This window comes from Hippocampus bargibanti, linkage group LG12, assembly GCF_051943395.1.
Source record: "Hippocampus bargibanti isolate YZ-2025 linkage group LG12, ASM5194339v1, whole genome shotgun sequence".
NCBI lineage: Eukaryota > Metazoa > Chordata > Actinopteri > Syngnathiformes > Syngnathidae > Hippocampus > Hippocampus bargibanti.
Window position 1 is genome coordinate 10,933,247 of NC_142745.1, and position 25,164 is coordinate 10,958,410.

Consider the following 25,164-nt stretch of genomic DNA (forward strand, 5'->3'; position numbering starts at 1 on the left):
GAAAAAGGGGTCAGGTGATCTCTGAACTTAATATATACATTAAATGAGAGAAAAAATATATAGTACGTACACGTAATAATTGGCGGCCCAGTAGTCTCGAGTGGTCAGCACGTCGGCTTCACAGTGCAGAGGTCGTGATTTCAAGACCCGGTCCGGCCTCCATGTGTGGAGTTTGCATGTTCTTCCCGGGCTCGCGTGGGTTTTCTTCGGTTCCTCCGGTTTCTTCCCACATTCCGAAAACATGCATGGCAGGCTGATTGAACACTTTAAAATGTCCATAGGTGTGAGTTTTTCTTTCTATGCCCTGCAGTTGCCTGGCAACTAATTCAGGTTGTCTCCCACCGAGTATGAGGAATAAGCGGTACAGATAATGGACGGCTGTAATAACCATTAAAAAAATATGATTAAAAAAATGCAACCCTTTATTCTGGTGCCCTTTATCCTCTTAAGGACTGTGAAGTAATGTTTGGAATTATATTTTAGTTAATTTCACATGGATTGAAATTGTTTTATTGATCAGAATAAAATAAACACACATCTAAATAATCCACATATTTTAACGTAGATTGTACAGCTCTCACGGACACTATACAGTCACAGACAAACAGATACAATAATAAATAAAATACAATTATAAATAGAAAACAATAAACTACAATTATAAATAGAATACAATAATGATATTGAAACAAACACCGTGTTGAAATACATTTGACCAAAAAAAATCAGTGACATGCAAATAAATATAAATGACAAATAGTCAACGTTTCAGACGTTTTTAAATGTTTTACAATGTACAGTACTGGTGATGTTGAGGTTGTCAAAACAAACTTTCGTCAATAATAATACTTGTCCATATAATGGGGTTATTATTATTATTATTATTATTATTATTATTATTATTATTATTATTATTATTATTATTATTATTATTATTATTATTTTATTTTTTTTTTTCGAAAGAAGACGAGAAGAAAGATCTGCATATGTGGCTTTTTTAATTAAGCAAAAAAAATGCCGAAGTGTCGTTCAGGGCTGTGACGTATGAGCTGCGCGCGCAACTGAGCTGACACTTTGCGGAGCGCCCACAGAGACAGCGAAGCGACAAACGGTGAGCGCAAACTTTACTTGACACCAAAAACCAGATAGCGGCAGATAAACATTTTACCACCGCTGGGCCTTTTTCTTTCTCGGCACTCGCGCCGCGTGTCGCTGGTGGACTGCTTTCCTCGGATTTTAACCTGTTTTGTTTGGATAAAACGACATTAAAGCTCCGCGAGTAGCTTCCGAAACACTCCCATTCTAGTCAAGGCCAGGCGGAAGGGCAGGTAACGCTAACCCCGCAAACACCGATGTCTTCTTTCCACCCCAGCCCGGAGCTCGTAAACCTCCACTCGGCTCTTGATAGAAAGCGTCAACCAACGTGGGTTTGTGGTCGTTGGTTTTTAGCGGGCGCGTGTTACGTGTTGGCATTTTGAAACGAGGAACGTGTGAATGTGTATATGCGTGTATGTATGTGTTTCTATGTCTGTGTGTGTGCGTGCTTGGTGCTGAGCTAACAGGCTATCATGCTAACTAGCCTCCGCTCGCGGCCCGTTAAAGCTATCTAGTTAGCCTCATTATTGCTAACGAGCTTTGTAACGGGACTTGGCGGTGTTACTCACACCGTCCGCTCTGGGACACATTTATCTCATTGGCCCGGATTATAGATTAATGCTACCTCATTTCATCTCTGCGAGAGGGCTTTCGAAGCATTGGAAAGGAGAATTTGCGTTCATACTATTAGAGAGGTGTTTGTAGTTAGCTTTGGTTCGTTTCCACACATCGTACCGAATTGCAAGGGAATTTCAATCCGAAGACTATTAATACATCTGATGTTCATATTTTGGGGAAAAAAAGCCGAAGACGAAGATTCTTAAACACCTGTAGCAACCAATTTGAGCAAAATTAAGAGAATATATCGAAATTAGTTTTTGAAAACGTAATCTAGAGCACTTGCCTACAAGCAAGTGCCTTTCGAAGCACCAAAAATAGCAACGTGACAAAACTTCCCAAAAATGACAGTCTGTTAACTAGCTTAGTCTGGCTGGAATTTCCACTTCACAATGTAACAAGAACTGTGAGCAACTAGAATTGTGAAGATTGGATGACGTTTTTCAGAGAATATTTTTGTATGATATTGCCAAAGATAAATCGAGGCAAAAATGCTTTAAAATTAACTGAAAAAAGCCAGTTATTTTTCATTCATTTGATCTAATCTATCCTTTGGGTTCGTCCGCTATTCAGAAAATTCCTTCTGTGCTTGGCTTCAACAGAAAATATCCACCATGAAACATGTACGGTCCGATATGTACTGAGATTCCCCAAATGGACCAACATTACTGTGACGCTTACCAGGTGTCACCCTAAAAACAAAATTAGATCGCATAAATAAATCTGTGCAGTGCAAGTAGAATCATGACTTGATTTTTTTATAATCTTCTTCTTTTCCTTTCGGCTTTTCCCTTCAAGGGGTCGCCACAGCGAATCAGTGTCCTCCATCATCAGAGTTTTGATCCGCATGTTTGTTTTGGCCAAGCTTTTACATCGGATGCCCTTCCTGACACAACCCTCTGTATTTCTCCAGGCTTGTTTATTGGATTGGATTGGATTTGCCTTTATTAGTCTCGCACTGGAGACATTTATATTTCACAGCAGCAAAGTAATAATAATAATAATAATAATAATCCTCCTCATCATCATAATCATAATTATACATTGAATTAGAAGTGCCTTTCAAATCACCCAAGGACACTTTACAATTAAAAGAACAATAAACAACAGAACAATAAAACCATAAATCTTTTTCTTTTGCTTTCGGCTTTTCCCTTTAAGGGGTCGCCACAGCGAATCATTGTCCAATAAAATGATAAATTATAAAAGACCTGATTGAATATTTTTTGTATAGAATTTTTTGGGAATTGATTTTAGAGAGGTTGAGGTCTATGTGACCAAACAAATTCAGTACAATTCGGAAAATTGCATTCATGACATAACTTACATTTTTACACAAGTCTGTACGTGCCATCGTCTGTTACTGACATATGCTAACACTGTAGTAAAACGTCACTGCTCAATGTTCCAAGATAAAAATACAAAAGTTGAGGTCAATGTAGGTGAAACTTTTATCACTCTCCAAGGCATCCTCTTAATCCAGATTTTGTTGATACTTGGATCCAGTGGAGCCTGTCAGATCAACCTGTCTGCTCTAGGAGTTTGAAATTTTGCTGTATGTGTATGGAAAAATACTTCAAGGCCATAAATAGTGCGACTGACTCGCGGTTGTGAGCGATTCATAACGTCAAAAGACATGAAACTGAGGACCAACTGTCATTTGTTACTTTTCCGCCTGTTTCCCAGCTCAGAATCACTCGGGTGAAGCATTTGAATTTGCTGACATTGGCGGATTTTGTTTGGAGGCATGTTTCAGGCTTTAAAGAGAGAAGTTATACTTCTCTAATCATTTACGCAATTACAGCTTCTCTTATCTCCTCAATCCTGTGGGGCCTTAAAGGACAACCGACGCCTCCGGACAAGTTGTGTCCATAATTTGTAAAATCACTTCAAATGACTTCTACTGAGCGTATTTTACAAAGATTCCACGGCATGTAGCTATATTTTACGGTTTAAGACTCGCGCTGAATATTCAGGAAGTCTTGTTTTCGAGTTGATGACTATGCCTGACATGATGTCACATCTGGAACGCCCCTGACCTAGAAAGCGACACACAATGCATTTTGGGTACTTTGTTTGGTCTGAAAACTTCGTGTTGATCCGTGTTGATCAACAACATAAATAACGCGACGGTGAATCGTTGTGTGTTGCACCAAGACTACTATTTGATACTAGTTGCCACAAATTCCCAGGAGACAAATCAGCCCATTTCCAACGGAGCTTGGGCGCCATCTTGTGCATTTTCTGGGCGCTACATTGGAGTTCAGACGCCTCAAAATGTGACGGAAGGACTTCTTTAGTCGATTGCAAACATGTATGCTTTCCTCTTCAGAACTATTTGAATAATATTCATAACTGGATGAGGAACAAGAAAGCATCTCGGAATCTGAAGCCATTGTTTTGTTTCTCGAGCAAGGCAAGACGTATTGGCGTGACGTCACGAACAAGAGGGCAGGACCTTCTGAAACTGAAACTTTCTGAGGTCATTTTGAAGTAGTTTTGGGACACTTTAAGTCATTTTTATTGGTGTTTTGCATTTGACTAAAAATATCAGCCTGCGTGTTTTGGGTATTTTAGATGCTATAAAACGTTTTTCTAACGTCAGTTAGGAAACAAAAAAGTGACGTCGGTTGGCCTTTAACATGGTTACAATGATGAGATGCTGACTTGAAACAACCGCGTCCCTCCTCGCATACACACTTTAGTCTGCCAGTTTCAGGAACAGAGAGTGGAAGAGGCTATTTTAGGCGGTCACTGTGAACCCTTCTTGTGTCTCTGGAAAGAGGATGTGGTTACAGGTCATGGCACCACTGACAGGATGGTTGAGCGCATTCCGATTATGTTGTTGTCCATACCCGAAGAAAAAGCTCAATGTTTTTATGCTGAGTTACAAAATATATTAAAAATATTTCTTTGTCGTAACAAATAAAGTGCTGTTTAGCCTTACCTCATGATTTCTGCCTGTGTGGACATTCTAATGCATTCTCGCTAACCGTGTAAGGCAATAATATAAACGGTGATGGTGGCGATCGTAGTGTTGTTCTGTGTGTGCGTTGTATTATAATTGTGTGTCATGATGATGGATTCCTTCCTTCTGGCTCGTCGCCACCAACTGATTTTAGCACAAAGTGACGTTTAAAACTTCAGTAACCTTAGTTGGTGTTCATAACTGATTCCGGAGAAACTTATGGGCGGAGATTTTGGCTGAGTCCTTTTGTGTGTTTTTTTTTCTTTTGTATGTAAACGAAAATTTTGATTATTTTAGGAAGAGCTAAAACAAAGCCAAAGAAAAACAAAATATGCATATGCGGTGTTTAGACCTTTTTATTTTCTGAACTGAAATTGTCAGCAGAATCACAATCATCTTTATTGCCAAGTATGTAGAACACAGAAGAAAACCCTGCACTAGTATCATCACAAGAAAAATGGAGGCACTATACAGTTCTATTTGGGTTACTGTTTAAGAGAGTTAATGGCTTGGGGGAAGAAGCTGCTAAATGTCTGCTGGATTTGGTGCGCATGGATCAGTAGAGCCTGCATGAGGGGAGTCGCTGGAAAATGTGGTGGGCAGGGTGTAGAGGGTCCGGTAGGATTTTCAGCGCTTATTTGGTTCGGGAGTAATATGAGGTGCAAGTGGGGACGGCTGTACAAAAGGTAAATGCTGCCCCTTCGTGGAAAGGAAAAACATTCCCAGAGGTCTAACCAGTGCTTTATCGGCACCACCCGCAAGAAAAAACAAAACCCGAACAAATTCGGGAATGTTGCTCCATGTCATATTTTCAATTCGCGAATAAATTCAGGGATTGCAGTAAATGAGTTAAAATGTCTTCCCTATAATTGCCCGAAACTTAATTGATCATGATGTGTATTTGTATAGAAATATTAAGAGCAGCATAGTACAATCTAAATGATTCCTGTTTGATCTATTTTAAATAAAACCTGACTTGTTCCGTACCTTCAAACACTAACGATTGTAAATCTCCCCTATTCCAGTGGAGTGCAATGAATCACTTAAATGTTGTTTTGAGGGCATTTGGAACATGAAATTGATGAAATTGATCAATATCCCCGTCCAATTCAACGCCAGCGTAACAATCTCAACCATGATTGCATAGCCTCTCTTTCCAGCTATGATTGCTTGCAAATTACACTCTTACACATTATTGCTCTTAAAGATCATTTCGTTTGCTCTTGACACAAGCTTGCTTTCAGCGGTAGGCGTCATATTATCCTCAATTGGTTTGCGTGTGGTTATCATAGCGCCAGACCTTATCACTATTTGTCCAGAACAGAAATTTATCAAGTGAACGTCACATGCCGATACGAAGATGACACTTTTCCCTGTGTTACTCATCTTAATGGACGGGCGCCTTTCTTGAGGCCGCTCGGCTGTCAATCATAGTCCCACCCTGCTGAGTCAGCAGCTGCAGCAGCCTCGCTCATGTCAGATTAGCGCCTGCGACAGGAAATCCTGAATGTACTTTTTGCGTAGCCGCGTCACAGCCACTTGCACATGCCGCTCGCAGCCCTACATGGACACGCATACCTTTTGGCCCCGGAGGGTGAGTGATGTCACTATAAAACGTGTGCTCGCTGGCACGCCGCCTTCCCTCGCTCCTTATTTGCCGGCGCCTGACTAGCTGAGCATTTGTTTTGCGAGGAATGACAGCGTTGTTAAGAGGGGAATGGAAACAGGGCGAGGTTTGCTTGACGGCTTTATGTCCTTACATGGCCTTTTATGTGTTAGCTTTGTTGAAATGTACAATGCTATTGCATGCTGTCTGCGTCGCTGAAAACCTTTTCTGAAAAATGTCTTCCGTTGTATTGACACTGAAGGCTAGCATATGTACAATCGGTGAAAGAAATGCCTTTGGTTTGCTACCAAGGTAGGAAATAAGACTAAATAGCATGGCTAGCATTAGCCTATGATAAAAGAATTAGCGACTCATTTTTGATGAAGCACAGACTTGTTGTGTGGTCCTTTATTTTGTTTTGGAAAAAAATATTAATTTACTTATTTATCTAATATTTATTATTCGTTTATTTTCCAAAATAATATATTTTTCGAGCTGTTATTGCAATACAGCGACTGTTTATCTGCTAGCGGCCCAGGCTTGGTGTGGAGACAGTTTAACTTGAGCTTGTTGTTACAAAGGCTCCTTGTTTTACTATCTAACCCAATTTTTTATGCAAATCTGAAGCATATTCATAGCCCAACACAATAATTGAATGACATTAAATATCAGTCTAAAAAACAATTTCTGGAATATAAGGCACACCTTTAATGAATGACATATTTTAAAACCTTTTCCATACATAAGGCGCGTCGGATTATGAGGCACATGGTCAACTTTTGAAAAAATCTCGAGGCCCTTAGGTATGCCTTATGGTGCAGAAAAATACGGTACTTATAGGCCATGAATTTGAAATAAGTTAAAAAGAGAAAGTAGAGCGATGCCTGAGCTTGCCCACTTATGTTTCAGGAGTATGTGAACTTAAAGTAGCTCATTGCAAAGCCATTTACAATCTTGCGATACAGGCACTGTTGTAAATCAAGGACCCCTATAGGTCACAGGGTGCCTGAAAAAGTGAGACAGGGGTGTAAATTTTCATTTTAACTGACACACATGCCCTTAAAGGACAACCGACGTCGCCGGACAAGTTGTGTCCATAATTTGTAAAATGTCTTCAAATGACTTCTACTGAGCGTATTTTACAAAGATTCCACCGCATATAGCTATATTTTACGTTTTAAGACTCGCGCTGAATATTCCGGAAGTGTTGTTTTTGAGTTGGTGACGAGTCCTCACCCTACGTCACTGAAGGAACGCCCCTGACCGAAAAAAGGACGCATTGTAGCAGTCCTTCCATCACGTCAATGCATTTTGCTGTACTTGTTTGGTCTGAAAACGTCATGTTGCACCACAAAGAGGCAGAAGAGGGCGACAAAGCTCCATGTAAGGAATTTATCAGCCTGTGGAAATGGGCTGATTAATTCCTCACACGGAGCTTCGTCGCCATTTTCTGCCTCTTTTTTTTGGTGATACATTTCCCCTCAAAATGGCACGGGATAAATTCTTTAATTGAGTGTAAACATGTATGTGTTCCTCTTCAGAACTATTTGAATCATATTCATAACTGGATGTGTAACAAGAAAGCATATTCTACGAATCTGAAGCCATTGTTTTGATTCTCGAGCAATGCAAGACGTCTTGGCATGACGTCACGAACAGGGGCGGGACTTTCTGAGAATGCAGCTCAATTTTTTTGCAGATTTTGGACACTTTAAGTCATTTTTATTGGTGTTTTGCCTTTGACTAAAAATATCATACTGCGTGTTTTGGGTATTTCAGAGGCTATAAAACGTTTTTCTGATGTTAGTTAGGAAACAAAAAAGTGATGTCGGTTGTCCTTTAAGAGCCATTTGTGTTTCCCGGCTAGTATTTGTGTCTTGGTGCAGCTTTGCCACCTTGACAACGGTAAACATAGTGAAGAAGCGTTTATGTCACACTTGGCCTATCACTCGAAGTGTGCTGTACTTGGAATGCTACACACGTGCGTCACTGTGTTTCGTAGGAAACGCAGATGTGTCTGTGGACCCCTTTTACCCGCTATAGCGGATTCTTCTTCTTTTCCTTTCGGCTTTTCCCTTGACGGGGTCGCCACAGCAAATCAGTGTCCTCCATCTTTAGAGGTTTGATCTGCATGTCTGTTTTGGCCAAGCTTTTACGTCGGATGCCCTTCCTGACACAACCCTCTGTATTTTTCCGGGCTTGGGACCGGCACAAGAATACGTATGTCTCTTTGTGGCTACAGAACAAGCAACTCGCTCAGTAAAAGGCTCCCAAACACAAAATGGTCATCGGCACAGCAACATTCAGCGGGTTACCGATTATTAATTATTCACACCGCAGGAGCCTTCATCCGACCACATGGCCACAGTGTGCCATCTGAGTCGGCCGTCTACGGTCTGTTTGTGCACCGCTCTTGAGTGGTTGAAGTGCGCCGCGTAGCTTTTGATGATTTACAAAGCGGTTGATTATCAAACGGCCGCATTTGTTTTTCATTGCGGCTCAGAAGACATTATCCACTTTTTAAAAGGTTCACCACAGACCCCTTATTTTATTTCTATTGGGTTCAGATCGAATACAGATGCTCCCCACCTTACGAGCCAGACACTCCGAGCGGTCGTTCGTAAGGTGAATTTGTTCGTAAATTGCGTCAGTGCTATATTTTTAATGGAATGTATTTAAGTCAAACACTGAATGGGGAGGTATAAAACACAGACGCTCTAACAGTCGTAAAATAAATTCACACCCACTGTAGTACGGCGACATATATCCTTGGGTCTTCAGTAAGCCATGACTGAAGCTGCTGGCACGTCATTACTGAATGACGTGCCAGCAGCCATTACTTTCTGTTATGCATCATGTCCTCCTGGAGCGTCAACTGCCAATCGTAAGCGAGCTCAGCCGGAAAAAGGTGCGCAATACAGAATCTAACTTACAGCATCTCTGTCCGAACATTTTTCGACATACAGGTAGCCGCAAAAATGTTCATATGTACCGTTTTTCGTAACGCGAATGTTCGTAAGTTGGGGAGCGTCTGTATATTGAATGAAATAGAACTTGGGTGTCATTGTCAACAAGAACAATGGAAATAATGGAATGCACATGCAAGATACCAGATCCGGCTATCAAATACTCAAAAGAAACTGACTTCACCAGTTCCTTGTCAACCTCAGTGTGGCGGTCTCTTTTTGCAGTGACCCACTTGGCTAACCCATCTGATTAAGCCCCCATAATGCGCGCCAGGGATTGGAAGACCTCAAAGCCATATTCCAGAGATTGCACAAGTTCTTCCACGTTTTGACCCACACTTCGGGGCTGCTTTTTATCATTTACTAGAAAATGACAACCCATTGATGTTTCGCAGTACCTAAAAAGAGGCAATTGAGCTCACAAAAAAATCTCTAGGGTGCAGAGCGATCCATGAAAGAAAGACTATTGTGTCATTCTGAGGGGTCCATAAATCATTGGTGCGGCGTCCTCCTGCACTGCACAGCTGGATTGTGTTAAACAGAGGTCAAGATAGTCTTCACCTCCTCCTCCCTCAAGGAGCTCCACTTTTGGGTGTTTCCCCCATTGTTGTGTTGAGCCTCTTGCCTGACGCCTCCAGGAATGACGAGATTCATTCCTTTCTGGAATGAAAAAATATGAGAAATTCCGACTTGCACTTGAATTCTTTGTCTTGATTGAAATTTTCTTTTGTGTCTCTTTGTGCTTCTCTCCAGACTGTTTGGCTGTCTGCTGAAGTGATCCCGCCATGCGTGAATACAAGCTAGTGGTGTTAGGCTCCGGTGGTGTGGGCAAGTCCGCTCTGGTAAGTCTGCCTTTTTTTCAATTTCTCTGCTCCTCCCAGCTCAGAGGTGACACCTCTGCAGTCAGGCTGTGTAATGAATCAAAATTCAGTTATGATTAGTGCAATTAACAATTACATTAGTTGTAGTTGAGTCAAAGGCCTCATTTCATATACTTGGGAGATTTTTGGCGTGTTTCTGGTGTGAAATTTGGAACATAGTTAATTTCACTTTCCATTGACTTTGAAGAGTTTACAGCATTACATTATATACCACGCAACCTCTCTTTAAAAAAAGAAAGAAAAAAAAGAAACAATCGCATCTTTGTTTTTTGTTGTTGTTTTTTTTTAAATTCAGGGCTGTATATCACCTTTGAGAGTGGGCGCCACCATTTTTGGCCAGTGTGCATATTCAGAGAAATAAGGCTAAAAACTTACCCACCTGAAGACTGAAAAACAAGCACAATCAGTACAGACACTCCCCTACTTACGAACATTCGAGTTACAAACAACTGTACATACGAACATTTTTGCAGTAACATATGTCGTCTTTTCTCCAGGTGTACGTGTACATATCTTTATAGATCATATATTTTATTAAATGTTTATTTTTCAATACAAACTAATACAGGTTACTTATACAAGCCTTAAAGGACAACCGACGTCTCCGGACAAGTTGTGTCCATAATTTGTAAAATGGCTTCAAATGACTTCTTCTGAGCGTATTTTACAAAGATTCCACCGCATATAGCTGTATTTTACGTTTTTAAGACTCGCGCTGAATATTCTGGAAGTCTTGTTTTTGAGTTGGTGACGAGGTCCGTACGTGACGTCACTGAAGGAACGCCCCTGACCGAAAAAAAGGACACATTGTAGCAATCCTTCCATCACGTCAATGCATTTTGCTGTGCTTGTTTGGTCTGAAAACGTCGTGTTGCACCAAAAAGAGCCAGAAGAGGGCGACCAAGCTCCTGTGACGAATTAATCGCCCGTTTCCATAGGCTGATTAATTCCTCACAGGAGCTTGGTCGCCATTTTCTGACTCTCTTTTGGTGTCCATTTCCCCCCAATGTGGTCTCAAAATGGCACGGAATAAATTCTTTAATCGATTGCAAACATGCATGCTTTCCTCTTCAGAACTATTTGAATCATATTCATAACTGGATGTGTAACAAGAAAGCATATTCTCCGAATCTGAAGCTATTGATTTGATTCTCCAGCAATGCAAGACATCTTGGCGTGATGTCACGAACTGGGGGCGGGACTTTCTGAAAATGCCCAATTCGCAGCTCAATTTTGTGCAGATTTTGGACACTTTAAGTCATTTTTATTGGTGTTGTGCATTTCAATAAAAATATCAGACTGCGTGTTTTGGGTATTTTAGATGCTATGAAATGTTTTTCTGATGTCAGTTAGGAAACAAAAAAGTGACGTCGGTTGTCCTTTAAACATACTTATATAAACCTTAAACATACTTATGTAAGCCTTCCAACATACATTCCATAAATATAGCACTGAAGCAACTTACGAACAACCATTTGGAACGTATTTCGTTCATAAATTGGGGAGCGTATGTACATGTCTGTGTAGGCTCTCAGTCATACTGGAGTGGTCCATCGATGAAAAGGTTTCTTCAGCCGTCATCTGTACTTCTTTGAAGGTGTTGGACGTTTTCGCTGCTCATCCGAAGGGCTTTGTCAGCGAAATAAAGTTGTGCTGGCAGATGCAGTGTCATCTGGAAATATTTTGGCACCAGCCAGGCAAATGGCAAAAGCCCTTCTTCAAGACATTTTCTAAAGACGCTTAGGCAATGATATCACAAAGAAGCGACAGCTTAGCATTTTTCAATTTAGTGGGTTGATGTTTTCTGTATGATTCATATTAGTTAATTTATTTATCCATGTCAAAATTGTATTATTGTGACGACATTTCATAACAGCCTCAGTTGTTGCACTGAGCTAACTTAATCCAGTTTTTTTAATCCTCCACACTGTTATTTGCAAGTGAATTTGTTGGATTAATTTTGATCTGCTGGCATTCCGATGTCCCTTTTTTGTTTGTTTATTATTTGTATTTTTTAGGTCTTGTCCCACCTTTATGACGTTCCCATGTCCACTTACGCCGTCCCACCCACCTCTCTTATTTTTTCCAAAGGCAAAATATAGAAGGGGGGAAATCCCATCTCTGTCAGATGATGCAAAAGGAGATTGCTGTCGTCTCTGAATGCTCCAATACTGATCTCACATTGTGTTCTCTTTTCCAGACAGTACAATTTGTGCAGGGAATCTTTGTGGAAAAATATGACCCGACAATAGAAGACTCGTACAGAAAGGTGAGCTTCCCGACGGGCGAGAGTGGCGCCAACTGAGGTTGGCCAGCTGTTCCGTTGCTTTTCATCATTTTCATCTCCAGTGCTATCACACCCTTCTGCCTGTTTTTTTCTCCCTATACTTGTAAAGTTTGACCTATTATTAAACGCTGATGTCAATGTGAAAAACAATTCTTGCCAATTGTTATGCATGTTTTATAAACCATCTGCTGTTTTTCCTTACAGCAAGTGGAGGTAGACGGGCAGCAATGTATGCTTGAAATTCTCGACACAGCCGGCACAGTAAGTTGAACTCGGAATGTAACCGTTTTTAATTTGTTGTTGAAAAGATATGTGATATTGGTAGCTAGCGCATTAATTTTGCAACTTGACACAGTTTCCCCAGATTTTGATTCCAGCCTGCAATGCGCTTTCAGTATCAGTATTTTAGCAGCTTGGCTATGAGTCGGTTAAGAGAAAACAATTCTTTTGTGGTCCTCTGAGGGCTCCCGTCTGCAGTTGTTAAAAAAAAAACGCCCTAAAGACCATGCAATTTTATCTAGATCCCAGATGAGAAATAATCACGGCTTTGGCCTTCCTCTTTTTAATTCCCGCCATCCTCATCCGTTAGCCTGCCAACTGGTTAGCATTGATCTCCAAAGCGCCACTTTGTGACATCTCGCAGCCTGACAATTCCAAGATGCTCTTGTTAATTTGAGACGGTGGACAGTTGGTAAAAATTTGTCTGAAATCCTGCATTTTTGTTTCTACTTTGATGTGGATAGAGCAGCACACAGTATGACTTCATGCTGTCTTTGTCGTTTTGTGGTGCGAGTAATGGAAACGCTGAACGCCGCGTTTCCATTACTCTCCCTCTCAGGTTGAATCAAATCTTCAAACCAAGGCTTGGTCTTCCTTGTGTTTTTTTAGGAGCAGTTCACGGCAATGAGGGACTTGTACATGAAGAACGGCCAAGGCTTTGCCCTGGTTTACTCCATCACAGCGCAATCCACCTTTAACGACCTCCAGGACCTGAGGGAACAGATTCTACGAGTAAAGGACACCGAAGATGTAAGCGTTTGTGTGCATGTGTCCCATCTTTTGCTTTGATTCGTATTTGAAAAGATCCTGGAATTTAGAACTGTTGGATTACAGTCTCCTGTGCTTCTACGTTCTCAGCCGCCTACATTGTACCGTTACTATGGAGACCATTCAACGCTGAAATCCAGGCATCTTATGCAAGGCTATTACAAATTCGTATTAGCACAAAACAATGGAGGCCGTGGTGTCCCAGTCCTACTTGTGAATGGAAAACAATGCGAGGAAACACAGTGCCATTTGTACCCCCCTGCATATCATTGTGCGATAGATGTCTCTGGGTTGGGCCTGCTTCCATTTGCAGGACATTCCTCCCTCGTAGCTCATTTGTTTGAGCCCAGTAAAAACAATGAACGTCTTTGATTGGTTTGATCCCGGTTATAACAATGAATGTCTTTCCCCAGCTCTCACAATTACTCGTCAGCATCCGAATAAGATTAGCATCTCATTAGGATTCGCCTCTTTCACAGCGACTGATAAATTGCTACATCAGAGCCTGAACATGCGACCTGACACTAATCCACCTGTGTCTATTTATCCAGAAGGCTGCGTAGGTGGGCTTTAAGCTTCAGCTCTCGGGAATAATATGCACAAAAATAAAATGACCATATTTTCCAGTGTATATGGCGCACCCAAAAGCCTTGATTTTCTTCAAAAGATGACCTGGAGGTTTACACTCTTGGTAAGAATGCTTTAGGTGTGTAACTGGCATTTTCTGCATGAATACGCCTTTTTCAATTCTAGTGGCCAAGTCACAAAATCCCAGAAATCTGAGCATAAGGAATTTGAGTGAGGCACTTAAAAGAAAAAAGTCAATTCGCATTGAAGTGGAAATCTTAAAATAATAGATGAACATACGATGTACATTCATTCTATTGATATTCTGAAAAAAAAGTACTAGGATGGTATATTTTGAGATAATATAGCATACCGTATTTTCCGGTGTATAAGGTGCACTCAAAATCCTTGATTTTCTTCAAAAGATGACTCTGCGCCTTATATGCACGTGTGCCTTAGAAGGATTGTAAATGACTTAATGTCACTCAAGATATTTTCTTCCTCAATTTTGTCAAACTCAATCTTTTTGCATTGTTGATTAAAAAAAACTGAATGTCAAAATCTCGGCAGTTCACAGATGGACAACTAACGTATTTTCCAATGCATAAGGCACACCCAAAAGCCTTGATTTTCTTCCAAAGATGACTCTGTGCCTTATACTGTACGCAGGTGCGCCTTATATGTGAAGTTATATTGAGCCACAACAGTTCTGGCAACTACTGTCAGCAGCCACCAACTCCATTTTCCGTCTGTCAAAGAAGTAGTGCGTAACCCCAGCCTCTACTATAGCACCATATGTTTTGTGCCTTATATTTGGAAAACCCTTTTCATTCATTAAAGGTGAGCCTAATAGTCTGGAGCACCTATATATATATATATATATATATATATATATATATATATATATATATATATAGTAAAAGTTTGAAAATACACCATTCAATGGCGGTGCGCCATATACTCCGGTGCACCTTATACACCGGAAAATATGGTACATTATCTGCAGCCCAACATATTTTTGAGGATATCTATGATGTTACCCATTTCCTTCAACGATTATCCACTACTGTAGCACCATATATTTGGGAAACATTTATATATTTAGAAAACTTATCATTCATATAAGGTGCACTTTATACTCCAGTGCACCTTATATATGGAAAACGTTTGAAAACACACCATTCATTAGGGGTGTGCCTTATACTGCGGTGCGCTTTGTACACCGGAAAATACGGTAGCTTCCCAAAAAAGTCTTGCGTCTTTCGCGCATTGAATCAACAAAATTGCCAAAGCGGAAAAGTAAAAGATCACATTTTGATCCACTCCCCCCTTTCACACAGGAACCTAGCGATAGCAGCACAGGAAACAATCGAATCTGACAAAAAGTCTTTGCCTCCTTCGCAGAGAACCTAGCTAACGCAGGACTTCGCTGCAGCTTTGTACGCTTTTACAACATGGCTTCCCGTTGTCAGATAATTAGACAACATCAACCCCCGCATCTGGTGTTGCGTATAAAATCCATGTCAGACAGTGTCCGTTGCTTTGAACATGACAGAGCGAGAGAAGTTAGTGTGACACTTGACAGTACCCACAAAGCTGTAAAAAAACCATTTTTGGTCGAGTTTATTCTTGGTGAAAGACAGAAAATGCAGTTATCGGTTTTCTACACGTCTCTACTTTTTGGTATATTTTGTTGCAAAGGTCTTTTAGAGTAAGGGTCCATTGCTTTGCTGGTGTTCTGCTGCTGCAGAGATCACATCAGCACCATCAAGGCTGTCCTTTTTTGGAGCTCTTTGCCGAGGGAAGGAATCCTACCCCACATTTTCTTTTCCGTTCTGCTACCCCCACGTAACCACATTTTGTGGTATCAAAGTTCCTTCTTTCTATTCCTCCCCCAAGATCCAACTTTTATTCTGTGCCTGTTTCTGTGTTTTCCCCATTAGCCCATCTCCTCCAAGGCCAAGGGGGGCCTTGTGGTCTGGCACGTGAATGATTGGAGTAACCCGAGTTCATTAAAGTTACACTCGGCTATGAGTTTGTGCAGCATTTTATGAGGGCCACTGTGGTTAGGGAGTTAAGGTTAGCCCCTGGCTAGCTTGTTTTATCTGATTTACGGTAGAGACTGCTGACTGCCTTCCACGTAACACCTGGAAAAATGTATTTTTAAAACCCAGAAATTTCCGATTTGAAATTCCTGTTTTTTTTTGTACAATTCTGGATTTTTTAATGATAGTGTGATGGTGCCCTTTCAAGTGGGAAATGAGGCAAATTGGCTGTTGTGCTTCAACCATTTTTTTGAATGGCGTGACAGCATGAAGTATCGACACAATGAGAACACACACTTTATAAATATCCAATATTGTATATTTCCTCTAGATTAGATTACATTAAATTACATGAGCTTTTATTTGTCTCATAGTGGCGACATTTACATTCCACGGCAGCAAAAACAAATACAGGAGCTGCTGTAAAGGCGCCCGCTTTCGCGGCGCGGCGCCATCTTGAAGTCAAAAACAAAACAAAAAAAACCTAAATAACAAATAATGTGACACAACACAAAAGACACAGTCATTCAAATGTAAGCATTTCTGCACCCTCTTTGTTGCATGAAGCAGTTCTAGATAAAAGAAGAGAGGATCAAAGCATCCTTTTCACCAGTGGATCAAGGATGTCATGGTGGAATTATGCACGTCTGCTACAAGCTAAATGTTGGAAGCAAACACGAAACTAGCATCCATTGAAGAACAGAGATGGTCTCACATCTCCCGTCCCACGTAAATCCGCTTCAATTCCAAGCCGCGACAGTCCCGCATACTTACCCTGATTCAACCGTTCACTAAAACAACATAAGAAAATTCTGTCAAACAAGTGTGATGCAAAAAGTTAAGTCCTAAATAAAATTAGAACGCTCATGCCAGCAAATATGTGACTTTACAGTACCACTTCAGGTTTTGTTTGTATTTTCTGAAACAATATGTAAACCTGCAACGCACATAGCACTATACATAAATCGAATATATACGTATAATGTCTAATAACCGATATTAATTAAGCAACTTTTTACAGATTTTGCGCTATGCTGTGACTTTGTTGACACTTTTGTCAGCTTATGTGTCACTCCACCAATGGTTAAAGCCCCTTAGCCACGATATCTTTGACCATTCGCCATCACACCCATCATACGAAAATGCCTAGAAATGTTTTTATTTTCATCCAAGCACAAATTTATGGACCTTAGTCGGCTTCGCCAATCTCAAAGCTGACTTTCCTCGGTCGCTGCTACAGCTGTTTTTGTTCGCCATGCGCCATTTAGGGCCAAGTTGGCAAAATACGCAGAGGCCCTTAATATCGCTAAGCTCAATTACAACTCTTCAATGGGCCTCATTGCAAAGAGCAGTTGCATTGAAGTGTGTTGTTTGTAGCATATTGTTCACCCCCCCTAGCCAAAACCTCAGCAGCTTCCTACAGTGCTCAATTAGCAGACTTTTAATGAGTTGACTTTGAACACAACGGGGCCTAGTTTCATCTTAAAAAAGAAAAACACTTGTAATGAGCAACTCATAAAGTGAGCAAGCAGTCTGCTGTGCGTTTACTTCCCGAACTTCCTTCCAGTTCTTACACAAGACAAGTCTTGTGACTTTTTGGGGCGATCTCAGTTTCTTTCAGTGCGTCTGAGACTGTAGTAGGGCTCTTGTGACACACTGCTCATGCTTGTTTGAAAGTGCTGGCTCTGTTCATTTTAACTGCAATCCAATCTCCAAAGAATGCCATGGCGGGCAGGATTGGACCTGTCTGCAGCACGTTAGCGGTGCCTGAGCAAGCCCTGGTTGGCCCCGTGTGGACTCATGCTGGAAGCAAAAGCTTCCTTGTGCTGAAACTGAAAATGTATCTGTCCTTCCAACCCCCTCGCTTCATCGACTTTATCGCATTTTGGCTCGACGTTTGTGTTAAGCGGCACATTCCATGAATCTCCCAGGACCCCTTGGTAGAAATGTCGTTGGGCAGTCTGGTACCCAAGCAGCTTGTTTGGATATCAAACATTATGCCGCGACCTTCCGCGGGGTTCATATAAATATCCCAGCTTCCTGTCGTTCGCCCTCGGGCCCACGGGGAACGAACACTTTACGTTTTCTTGCGGAATGAAATGGCTATAGGATATTGCTGCCAGTTGTCGTGGCGCTTCCACATGTTCTGCCCATGTCCAGTTTTTCGTCAAGCAGGGATCCCCGTACACTGATTTAGATGTTACAGCCCTTACACGGTGAAATTTCTCCCGCCGGAGACTTGAAACATTTCCACACATTTTCGGACAACGTGGTCATTTGAAGCTTTATCGTAAAAGCTTTACAATGAAAGATATAAACACCCACATCCCAACGCTGTCATGTAAGGTGGCGGGGCGACCCGTATCACGGAATCCAGCTGAAATGTTTGGAAATGTTCAGGAAGGAAAAGCGATGCTATCCCGGCAGGGCGGGGTCCCCGCGGCTTCCTCCGAGCCCAGCGAGCAGTACCAGATAGCCGCTCAGGAAACAGCAGGCAGGATGAAGCGCATCCCGACACTACGACAACGTTGCTGCGAGGCTCGCGTTGTTCATACTTCCTTTCAGGCCCCCCCCCCCCGTTTCTCCTTTGTTTCTGGAAAATAACAGCGGTACAAAAGCAATAGTGGAGGTCTGTTGTGCGTCTTCTCGGTGAGCGCTCTGGCTTGTCGAAAAACAAAACAAGTAGCACTCGTTTAATGGCAATTATATCATCTGTTATGTAACCGAAATGATTCTTTTACTGTTCCAGAGGGGTTGATTGATCCATTTGGATTGCCCTTGTGGCTGTCTGTCCCCTTCAACTCGTGCCAATGTACTGAAAGTCGTATCGCACAGAATATTCAGTTGATTCTGAAGTGTCGAAAACTCGTTAACCTAATAACCATAATGGCCAGTCATTTTGAAATGAAACATCAATAACAATAACAAAGTGCTAACTCAAAATTCCCAGTGGCTCATGTACATCTCATCCTGTAGACTTGGGCCCCCTGGCTCCTTATCAACAGTCTGAAACTTGGGTCTTAAACTGGAGAGTGACTTGAAACTTGACCAAAAAATGCTGCTGTTATTAAATGCAGCTACTTTCATATTAGGCAGCTGGTTAAAATAAAACATCTCCATTATCATGAGCACCTTGAAGCAGTAATTCATGCCTTTGTCACATCTCGGCTCTATGACTGTAATGCGCTTTATTTTGGAGTCAGCCAATCCTCCATGGTAAGTGTCTCCAGCTAGTCCAGAATGCTGCTTGCTCGCCTCTTAACTGATACTCGTAAGAGGGAGCATGTAACTCCTACTCTGGCATCTCTTCACTGTCTCCGTATACATTTTAGAGTTCTTTTCAAGATCTTATTTTTCTTGAAATCTGTAAATGGCCTTGCTCCTTCGCCCTTACACTCCTTCCTGACGCTTCAGGACATTATTAGATGTGCTAAAAACCAAATGGAGGCTCAGAGGGGATCATGCCTTTTCCGTTGATGGTCCAACTCTTTGGAATGACCTTCCACTGAATATTCGGCAAGCCCCCTCACTGCCTGTCTTTCAAACCCGTCTCAAAAGTCACTTGTACTCTTTGGCATTTGACCCGGCATGATCTTAGGTTTACTTCCTGGGGCTTTCTTCTATCTTTGTGGCTGTTTTATTTTATGTATATGATAGTCGTCTATGTTAAGCGCTTTGTTACAGCTTCAGCTGCTGTTAAAGCGCTATATAAATCAATATGTATTGTATTGCATTGTAAAATTCAGTTTTTTTCTTTGCCTGTGTTTGGTAGTATGTAGGTGACAGAACTTGTTTGTCTTCTTAATTTTTATTTAAAAAAAATCTTGAGTAATTATTAGAAGGTTTCATTTGAATTGTAACTGTGATTTTTGTGTTTGAATTCTTTGTGCGTTGTTTCCTCAGGTGCCGATGATCCTGGTGGGCAACAAGTGCGACTTGGAGGATGAGCGTGTGGTGGGCAAGGAGCAGGGCCAGAACCTGGCCAGACAGTGGAACCACTGTGCCTTTTTAGAGTCCTCTGCTAAGTCAAAGATCAACGTCCTTGATGTGAGTGAGCCTCTGGATTTTCATGTTCCCATCCTAGGGGTATTGAGAGCACCGGCATCTGACTGATTTTGACTTGTTTGTTTGTTCTCAGATCTTCTATGACTTGGTCAGACAGATAAATAGGAAAACGCCAGTGGAAAAGAAGAAGGCAAAAAAGAAATCCAACTGTGTGCTGCTTTAAAGACCCTCCCATTCTAAAGCCGCTGCAGCAGCTCTGAGCCAGGTAAGTTTGGAAATATGCCTTTTTTTGTTTTTGTAACTATTAAAAACCGCTAATTAGGATCTTAATACCTCACGTCAAACTACACAAAAGACAAAGAATTATGGTTCACTTAACTCATTCACCGCCAGACGTGCAAAAATGTGTCCACTCCAGTGCCAGGGTTTTTGTCATTGAGTTTTAGGACCACATAAACATTCAATGCAGCGGAAGAAACCTTAGACTGTCTTCTTTCATCGGGAAAAAAGAGTTTGTTCCTAAATTATGTGTCTAAAGTTATATAAGCTTAAAATGAGGGCGGATTTCCAAAATACAATGCAATACATACTTATTGGTTTACATAGCGCTTTAACAACAGCTGAAGCTGGAACAAAGCGCTAACATGGAAAAAAAAGGGAAATGCTGCCACAGGCCATGGCCAACGCTTTATCGGCACTCAATCAAGAAAAAAAACAATACTTGGTATTAGCAAATATTTGAAAACAAAAGACTCAGACTCAGGGTTGGGTGCAAAAAAATGTGACTGGGATTCCTCTATTAAAAAAAAAAAAAATTGACGAGCAGCAAAATTAGAGATTGATGGAGACTCAGCCTCCCCCCAAAGCAAATCCAGAAACAAGACCTAATGTTAATAAGCCTACTTGTGATTCCATAACCTTTACAACTGCTAGCTCACAGGCACATTCTCAGAATGCATCCCAGAAAAGATTCCACCCCAACCCTCCACACATGCACACACACCCTTGAAAAGGGGAAAGTAGTCCAGTCTTCACTATTTGTATCCAGAGAAAAAAAGTCAAATTTTCACGTATGCCGTCTAAAGATCACCAACACAGCACCAATAAGTGCTGTCGAGTATCCTTGATCGAGTATCCTTTATCGTATGGCTTTCATGCTTTGTCATATCATTTGTCACAAGTTAAATGTTTACACAAATTACATCGTGTCAACACCAGTTTCGTTTCCTCCCCTTGGAAAAAAGTCTGTGGGAGAGAAAGAGCTCCACCTCGAGGCATCAAGGGATATAACAAGATGTCATGGCGTGCAGAGGTGGCCTTTGTCCGTCGTCACACGGCTGTACTTTAAATAGATGATAATAATAATAATAATAATACATTTCGTTTATAAGCGCGTTTCAAAACTCTCAATGTCATTTTACAATCACAGGATAAGATAAGCTAAGCTAAAGCTAATAGATAGCTAATAAATAGCTAGAGCTAATAGATCGCTAATAGCTAGCTAGCGACAGCTAGTAGTGATTATGCTATATTGACAAATAAATGAATTGAAATTCTGGTCAAAATAAGACTGATTCAACACCTGTACTTGTGTTAAAGTAAACCAAATGTAGACTGAAGGCTATTTGAGCACAATCTGTACAAAATCCTGGTTTTGATATCTATTAGCTATCTGGCTAGCTTACTAGCGAGTTATCTAATGGCTATCTCTTAGCTATCTATTCGCTAGATAGCTAGCTTTCTATCTATTTGAGTTACTTCTGGTTTGAGTGAACGCTGCCGCGTGTGGCTGCCACTGCTGACCCACAGAAAAAAAAACTTATCCCGTGACTGTAAAGTGACCTTGAGAGTTCTGAAAGGCACTTATAAATGAAATGTATTATTATTATTTAAAAAAAACAGCAAAAATTTACAATATATCCCACCCCCCTTACATGAAAAAAACAAGTTAAAACAGCATGTTCCCATAGCTTTGATTGTAAACTGACCAAACGCAAAAGGCGAAGTTGTGTTATGATAGACAAAAGCAGCTCTATATACTGTACATGTAAATCACTATGTATTGTATTGTATCGTATTGTAAAAGAAAAAACACACAACTTGTATATGTTTTTTCAGCTTGCAGTAACAACAACATAAATCAGAATCAGAATCAGAATCATCTTTATTGCCAAGTATGTAGAACGCACAAGGAATTTGTTTCCGGTAGAACACGCTGCACTAGTATCGTCGTCCAAAAAAAAAAACTGCTAAGATGCACTATACAGTTCCATTTTGGCTACCGTTGAAACACTAGGATGGGAACATGAAAATAAACACTTCTTAGATAACGCCATGGATGAGGATTATACACCTTTTCCGAATTGTTTTTTAAGCCTCACAACCCTCAAAGACCTCAAACAAGCACTTAACCAGTTGACTTTATTGATATTCTTTATCTATTTACATAATTCAGTCTTTTATTATATCTCTTCATTGTGAATAAGTCTGGATAAGCTTGTGTTCCCCGATTCAGCCTTGAAAAGTGTTGACGTTTCATTTCATATGCTTTTTTCCTCCCTCCACTTGTCACCTGCAAAACTGTATGAGTCACAGCTTAACAAGGCTATGCATTTACTTGTGGATCACACAGCCGAGTTCTATGAGGAAATCCTCACGCTTTGTCAGGTTCTCTTGCATTTGTTAACGGGCATTCCTTACCAAGGATGCTTTCGGGCAATCAATCCCCAGACATTTTTGAAAATTCACATGCACTAACTAAAAGCTGCATTGTCCCAATCATCGGAAATGATTAGAACCCACAAAATGGTCCAAAAAATGTACACAAAATTCACAATTTTTTCTATTTGCTATCTATTTGCTGTCTCTTAGCTATTTATCTATCTATCTGGCTTTCTAGCTATCTAGCTGGCTGGCTATTGGCTAGCTAGCTTTCTATTCCAGGTTGAGTGAACGCTGGCGCGTGTGGCTACCACTGCTCACCCACAGAAAAAACTCATCCTGTGACTGTGAAGTGACCTTGAGAGTTTTAAAAGGCGCTTACAAATTAAATGTATTATTATTATTATTAATTTCCAGTCACGTTGTTGCAAATTGATTCAGGGGGAAACCACAGCACAGTATTTCAACAAATCACCTTTGTGAATTGAAAATATAACAAAGGGCGCCATTCCCGAATTACTAGCTTGGGTTTTGTTTTTTTGTTGCATGGGTGCCAATAAAGCTCTTGCCAGACCTCTGGTAATGTGTTTTCCCTTCAAGAAGGGGGCAGCATTTACTTTTTTCCCCATGTTAGCACTTTGTTCCAGCTTCAGCTGTTGTTAAAGTGCTTTATAAACTGATATGTATGTATTGCATTGCATATTGGACAGCCACCCTCATTTCAAGCTCATATAACTCCAGACCCATATAATTCAAGAATTAACTCTTTTTTTCTGATGAAAGAAGAGAGTCTAAGGTTTCTAACGCCACACTTAATGTTTATGTAGGCCTAAAACTCAATATTCTGTGGGTCCTGGAATTCAAGTGACAATGACAAAAACCCTGGCACTGGAGTGGACACATGTTTGCACGTCTGGCAGTTAATGAGTTAAGATTAAAAAAAAAAATATGAGGCGGACTATTTGACTAAAAGCCTACCCACCCTTGGTCACTCGCAGAAACTCGATGTTGGGTTGGTATTTCTGTAAATCGGCCAAATTGCGATGTCACCATTCATCAAGATTGACAACGGCACACTTAGACACATTTTCTCAATCGGAAAATGACAAAAGATGTACAATTTATTGCAAAACAATCAAGAAGTCACTTCTCGACATCCCCTTCATAGAGTGTAATGACACGCGGCAGCCAAGCGAGGGCGCCAAAATCTTAAACTGTGTTCCAATGACCACATGACCTATAAAGGAGGAAGCGATCCAGAATGTAACTACTGTCACCTTGCAGAAATGCTGTAATGAAGAACTGTTGCCCCGATTGGAACGTGCCAGCATTCCAACAGTCCTGCCCACCCTTTCCACACCCGACCTCCAACTTTCTCCACCCCATCAACCACAAACGGTGAATCAGCTGAGCGCCCAACACCGCTCGATCCGAGATGAGGATGACGATGTACAACATGGAGAGAAAGAGAGAAAAAAAAAAAAACGAGAAAGACAGTCGGCGAGAGACAACTCTGCTCTCTGCCCATGAGGACCTTCTTCCCGTGTGTGTCTGCTGAAAGGACACTTTTTGCTCCATTTCTACACCAAAAACCAAAAGGCCACAAACTGATGACAACAGCGCAGGAAAATCTGTTAAAAGAAATGTCCATGTCCACGAGCAGCCCTCGCCCAAGCCCCCTACCCCTCTTTTTTTTGACACTTTTAACACACACACACACACACACACACATATACATGCACACACATGACAAAATAGTCAGTGAAACATTAGAAATGGGATTCAGTATTTTTCCATTTTTTTTCAATATATCGTATTTGAAAGACATGAATTTAGTTGTGTGATTATAAATGTTCTTCAAAAACGAGCATGGAAAAAAAATTGCTTCAGTTCATAATTGTAGATGTGTGAAAACCAAGTGGAAAAGTAAGAATCATTTATTTTTATCTTTTTGGGATGGTCATCAACATTTTCTCCATGCCTGTCATGTCAGTAATGATAGATCAAGGTCTAAAAATCTGTATTTTTTACCTTTTCACCCCGCTTACTGTTCATGGACTTCAACCGTTCTATTTCTCTTTCTCTCGCTCTCTCACTTTCTCTGTCTCTCTCTGATGTGACTTAATTTTATACTTAGTCACTGGGAATTTCATAGCTCCCATAATATATTCTAATGCCATTTTTGTTTTCTTTTTGCATAATAATGATCCTTCGGACAAAAAAAATGGGTCTTTTATAGAAGAAATAAGGGGAGGGGAGGGGGTAAGGAATGATTTCTATGTCTCTTGAAGCTGAAATATATTATACTAAACCAACTCAAATTATGCTTCTTGTGTTTTTCTGTTGACAATATTTCCAGCGTTTATGGATTATTCAAGTACATTTTAGTACATTTTCATGATATTGGTCAATGTATTT

At 40.8% G+C, this 25,164-nt stretch overlaps 1 protein-coding gene across 5 annotated transcripts; it reads left to right on the forward strand.

Annotated features, from left to right (window-relative positions):
• Positions 1 to 1,051: 1,051 nt before the first annotated feature.
• Positions 1,052 to 25,067, forward strand: LOC148890455 (ras-related protein Rap-1A-like). 5 transcript variants are annotated; one of them, XM_089009364.1, is made up of 8 exons: positions 1,052 to 1,111; positions 10,007 to 10,095; positions 12,335 to 12,403; positions 12,626 to 12,682; positions 13,310 to 13,450; positions 19,984 to 20,127; positions 20,219 to 20,350; positions 24,031 to 25,067. In XM_089009364.1, the coding sequence occupies exons 2-7, from the start codon at positions 10,039 to 10,041 to the stop codon at positions 20,306 to 20,308; spliced, it is 558 nt and encodes a 185-aa protein (XP_088865490.1). In that variant the 5' UTR covers positions 1,052 to 1,111; positions 10,007 to 10,038; the 3' UTR covers positions 20,309 to 20,350; positions 24,031 to 25,067. The 5 variants fall into 5 exon arrangements, with proteins under 5 accessions (XP_088865490.1, XP_088865491.1, XP_088865494.1 ...); XM_089009365.1 differs by lacking the exon at positions 1,052 to 1,111 and adding an exon at positions 1,119 to 1,328; XM_089009368.1 differs by lacking the exon at positions 1,052 to 1,111 and adding an exon at positions 1,400 to 1,423.
• Positions 25,068 to 25,164: the final 97 nt, after the last annotated feature.

Excerpts from the sequence above, each read along its gene's own strand:
- LOC148890455 (XM_089009364.1), top strand. The coding sequence starts at position 10,039 with ATGCGTGAATACAAGCTAGTGGTGTTAGGCTCCGGTGGTGTGGGCAAG. Across the intron at positions 12,404-12,625 it reads TAGAAGACTCGTACAGAAAG|CAAGTGGAGGTAGACGGGCA; the intron begins GTGAGCTTCCCG and ends TTTTCCTTACAG. Across the intron at positions 12,683-13,309 it reads TTCTCGACACAGCCGGCACA|GAGCAGTTCACGGCAATGAG; the intron begins GTAAGTTGAACT and ends GTGTTTTTTTAG.